The sequence below is a fragment of the Gallinula chloropus genome (genome assembly GCF_964237585.1).
Source record: "Gallinula chloropus genome assembly, chromosome: 1".
NCBI classification, from domain to species: Eukaryota; Metazoa; Chordata; class Aves; order Gruiformes; family Rallidae; genus Gallinula; species Gallinula chloropus.
The window spans coordinates 50,580,673-50,584,480 of NC_140085.1; the positions used below are offsets into that span (position 1 = coordinate 50,580,673).

The 3,808-nt window shown below is 49.3% G+C and overlaps 1 protein-coding gene across 1 annotated transcript; it reads left to right on the forward strand.

The window, feature by feature from the left end:
• Positions 1 to 717: 717 nt before the first annotated feature.
• LOC311199045 (histone H2B 5-like) lies at positions 718 to 1,098 on the forward strand (the record flags this gene model as incomplete). Its single annotated transcript, XM_084273090.1, has 1 exon — positions 718 to 1,098. One exon carries the CDS (start codon positions 718 to 720, stop codon positions 1,096 to 1,098), a length of 381 nt encoding a protein of 126 aa, XP_084129216.1.
• Between the last annotated feature and the right edge of the window lie 2,710 nt (positions 1,099 to 3,808).

Below are 3,808 nucleotides of genomic sequence, written 5' to 3' on the forward strand. Positions count from 1 at the left end.
TTGATTTGTCCTCCTATCCCCACTCCTGTTTCTCTATCAGGTGATTCCTGCCACCTCCTCTGAGGCTTTTCTACCCTGTCATATTTGTGCTAGCTAATGCGAACACTGAGAGGTTCCCATAGCTCAGCTACCTAGCTTGAAACGATATGATTTTGATACTCCACTGGAATACATGGGGTAAAACAACAGCCACCCTCAGAAAGGGTGCAAACACCCTCAGAAAAAAAAAAAGTTCACCTGCAAACAAAGAAAAAAGTGTCTATTGGAGATTCTAATAATCATGTAAAGTGATTTTGACCGATCTCATATAGAGGCAGCTTCAGCAACAGTCTCCAGCCCATTCCAGCAAGATTTAATTTATTCCATGCTGCAGTTAGTGTTTTCTTTGGAACCACGATGTTCTCAGAAGTTCACCCTCCAGCCCATATTTACTAAGTGGATGCCAACGAGGCCTGGGTTCAGCAATGTTTACAAGGCCAGATAATGGGGATTTAAGCAGAAAACAATAAAAAACCATGCACAAACCAGAGCAGCTCTCACTGGCAGTTCAAAAATGCTTGCAAAGGGTCACGGGGTGTTTGTCTCAGATTCAGATGTCGCTTGTCTGACTCAGACACTCGTCTTTCAGTAAAATATACTGTAGGAGAACAAAAAAGAACTTGATTTTTTGGGTGTTCTTTCCCAGCAGCTCCAAGGCCCAGAGAAAGAGCCCTCAGGATGCCAGAGCCAGCGAAGTCCACCTCTGCCCCCAAGAAGGGCTCCAAGAAAGCCGTGACAAAGACCCAGAAGAAGGGCGATAAGAAGCGGCACAAGAGCCGCAAGGAGAGCTACTCCATCTACGTCTACAAAGTGCTGAAGCAGGTCCACCCCGACACCGGCATCTCCTCCAAGGCCATGGGCATCATGAACTCCTTTGTCAACGACATCTTCGAGCGCATCGCCGGAGAAGCCTCCCGCCTGGCCCATTACAACAAGCGCTCCACCATCACCTCCCGGGAGATCCAGACGGCCGTGCGGCTCCTGCTGCCCGGCGAGCTGGCCAAGCACGCCGTCTCGGAGGGCACCAAGGCTGTCACCAAGTACACCAGCTCCAAGTAGCCAGACACCACCTCTCCAACGGGACCATCAAAGCACCGAACCCTCTGCGCAAGCACAGGCAGGCAGCCATAGTCCGGATAAACATCACAGCTATTATCCACAGCAGTTTATGGCTTTGGGATGGGCATGAGAAGCTGTCTGGTGAAAGAGGAGACGGTGATCTGGATGTCAGCTGATTTTCAGAGTCTGTCCGGGACGTGCGACGGGGTCTGCAGGGCTGGTGGAGGAGGCCTCTGCTTTCGCATCTCATCCGAAGGACTGACCGACTGCAGTGTACCCAGACTCTCCTCTGTGCTTGGCAAACCTGCATGTTTGGCGCTGGCGGGGGAGACTGGCAGCAGCAACACAGAGATGCCACCTCTGAAGTCTTCCTGTTTGGCTGCTTTCTCACAGTCATCCGAGACAGGCACCGAGGAGTCAGCACTAATATCCTGTCCCTCACAGCCTGGATCTGTCCCAGTGTACGGTGACACAGCCCACGCCGTGCCAGCAGAAATGGCATTGACAGCTACCAAGCATGGGCTGTAGAATAAAATCCATATTGATTCAGCAGCTATCCATGCTTGACAGCCTGTTTTAAAGAGTGAGCTTGGCAGGCAGATACCCAGGATGGTACCAAGTGCTATTCCTCCTCGTTGCTCCTGATGGATGAGGCATTGAGCAGGCTGAGGGTGCTGGAGCTGCCAGCTGCCTCCCACCCTGTGCCAAGTTGGACAGACAGACAAGGCGGGGTATTAGGGCTGGGTCACTACCTTGCACAGCTGCTGCTTTGCCTGCTTTAGGACTTGCTTTGGTGTTGAAGATGTCGCTAATTCTGCTGCTTTTCAGAGACTTTTCCTGCCTGGACGCTGCCTGAGCAATTCTTTCCACCTTAAGCGTGGGTCAGATGGGATGGTGCTGCCAGGGTGGCCTATGCTGCAAGTGCTGGGGTGGCCCAGGACAAGCAGCACAAAGGTGTTGGGAGGGCACCAAGGATTTGGGAAGGTAGCCGGAGTGGAAGCAGAGATGGTTAATGCAGTCAGGGGGAGAAACAGGTTACCCACAGAGATCACTGTGGGCAGCTCGCCTGGCCCTACTCTCGCTGCTTTATTCACCTGTTAGAAAGCAAAAGCAAAAACTGGGTCTAGGTGGATCTATAGGGACACTTCCTTGCATCCCAGTGAAATTTTAAAGAGTAAGTAATTTTAAACTACTTCAGCTACTCCCCATGTCTTCTCAAAGTCCACAATAAAGTGAGCAATAATAAAATCCTGATTAAAGCCATAGAAATTAGTGAAGGGATATCTTGGTTACAAGTTTATCTTGCCCAAACTGCTGGATAGCAGAAGAAAAGCATGTGTGGAATTGGTGTGAAGTTGCAGCTTCCTACTCAAACCACAAAATTAGCCAACATTTTAAAAAAAATATATCAAAATCTCTGGTAGGCAGCAGTGCTCAAACAAAACATATGCATGTCTTTAAAAATAACAGCTTATTCAGTAAATAAAAAGGGCAGCAAAGACAGGATCCAGAGCTGAGTGCAAGCTCTCCCTCAACTCCAAGACCTTGCCCTTACTGAGCAGGTAAATTCCTACCCCGAAATAGCAGCCTTGCAGTACATCTCTTGCTTTCCCTTGTGTTTCTCTCTACTTTTTTCTTTACACTTTGAGAGTGGTGGGCACCCTTGACAAATTTATGTTGCTTTTGGAGCTGTAGGACTCCGCAGCTCCAGGAGATTCAGTAATTCCATGTTTTTATAACAGTGCTGCAATCATTTCCCAGTTGATCTGAGGACTTAAATCTGCTTGACCAAGAGCACCTCAGATACCCAAGAGCAGTGTGGGGTCCCTGTGCAATAACAAGGGACACACGGCAGCTGCTTACAGGCTGCACCCATCATCCTGCTGCAGCTTGGAATATGAACACCCCATACCTGAAAAGGGACTTTTCTCCCATGCTTTGCTCAGTGATAGCACATTCCAGCTGTGTTTCATACCATATTCCAGCAGGAATCCACAGCCATATCTTCCAGAAGATATCCCCAGGTGTCAGTGTCCATAGTGAGCATCTTGCAGCAGTGGTACCTGTACTCAGTAGCATTGGTATCCTGGACTGCTTGGCCAGGAGACTTTGGAGATGACAGCATCCTGCTTCCTTTGGTTTTCCAATCAAATAGTAAAATTCAGATACCAAAGATTAAAATACACCTGCAGTGGGCCTAGAGCCACCAGCCTCCCACCAGAAATGAGACAAGGGGAATGTAAGGTGTGAAGGGCTGGCTGGCAGTGGTGGAGCTTTCTCTCCTGTCCTCTGGAATGCAGGAATTCCAAGTGGAATAAGCCCACTCCAGTTGAAGCAGTGCATACGAGCCAGGTCAGACACCTCACAGGACCACTAGGTGCAGGCTCTAAAACCTCACTCTTTTGAGCAGGAGTCCTGCTCTGGCCTCCACAGACTGCAAGAAGCCAGGAAAATAAGATGAGGTGGTCAGTTGGGTGGATGTCTAGGATCTCCTGGGCAGCTCAGAGAGCAGGGGACAAGGCTGGGTGGGTGCTTGGGTCCCACACACATACAGTCTTGGGTTCTTCTCTGGGCTGTGCCACTGCTGCCACTCTCTGTTTTTGGAGATGGTTTCAGGGAGAGAAGAAACAGCAATTTAAAGCTGTAAAAATACTTGAAGGCTTAAAGAGGATTTTTATGTTGTCTAAAGCTGAGCGACTGAGACTGGTCA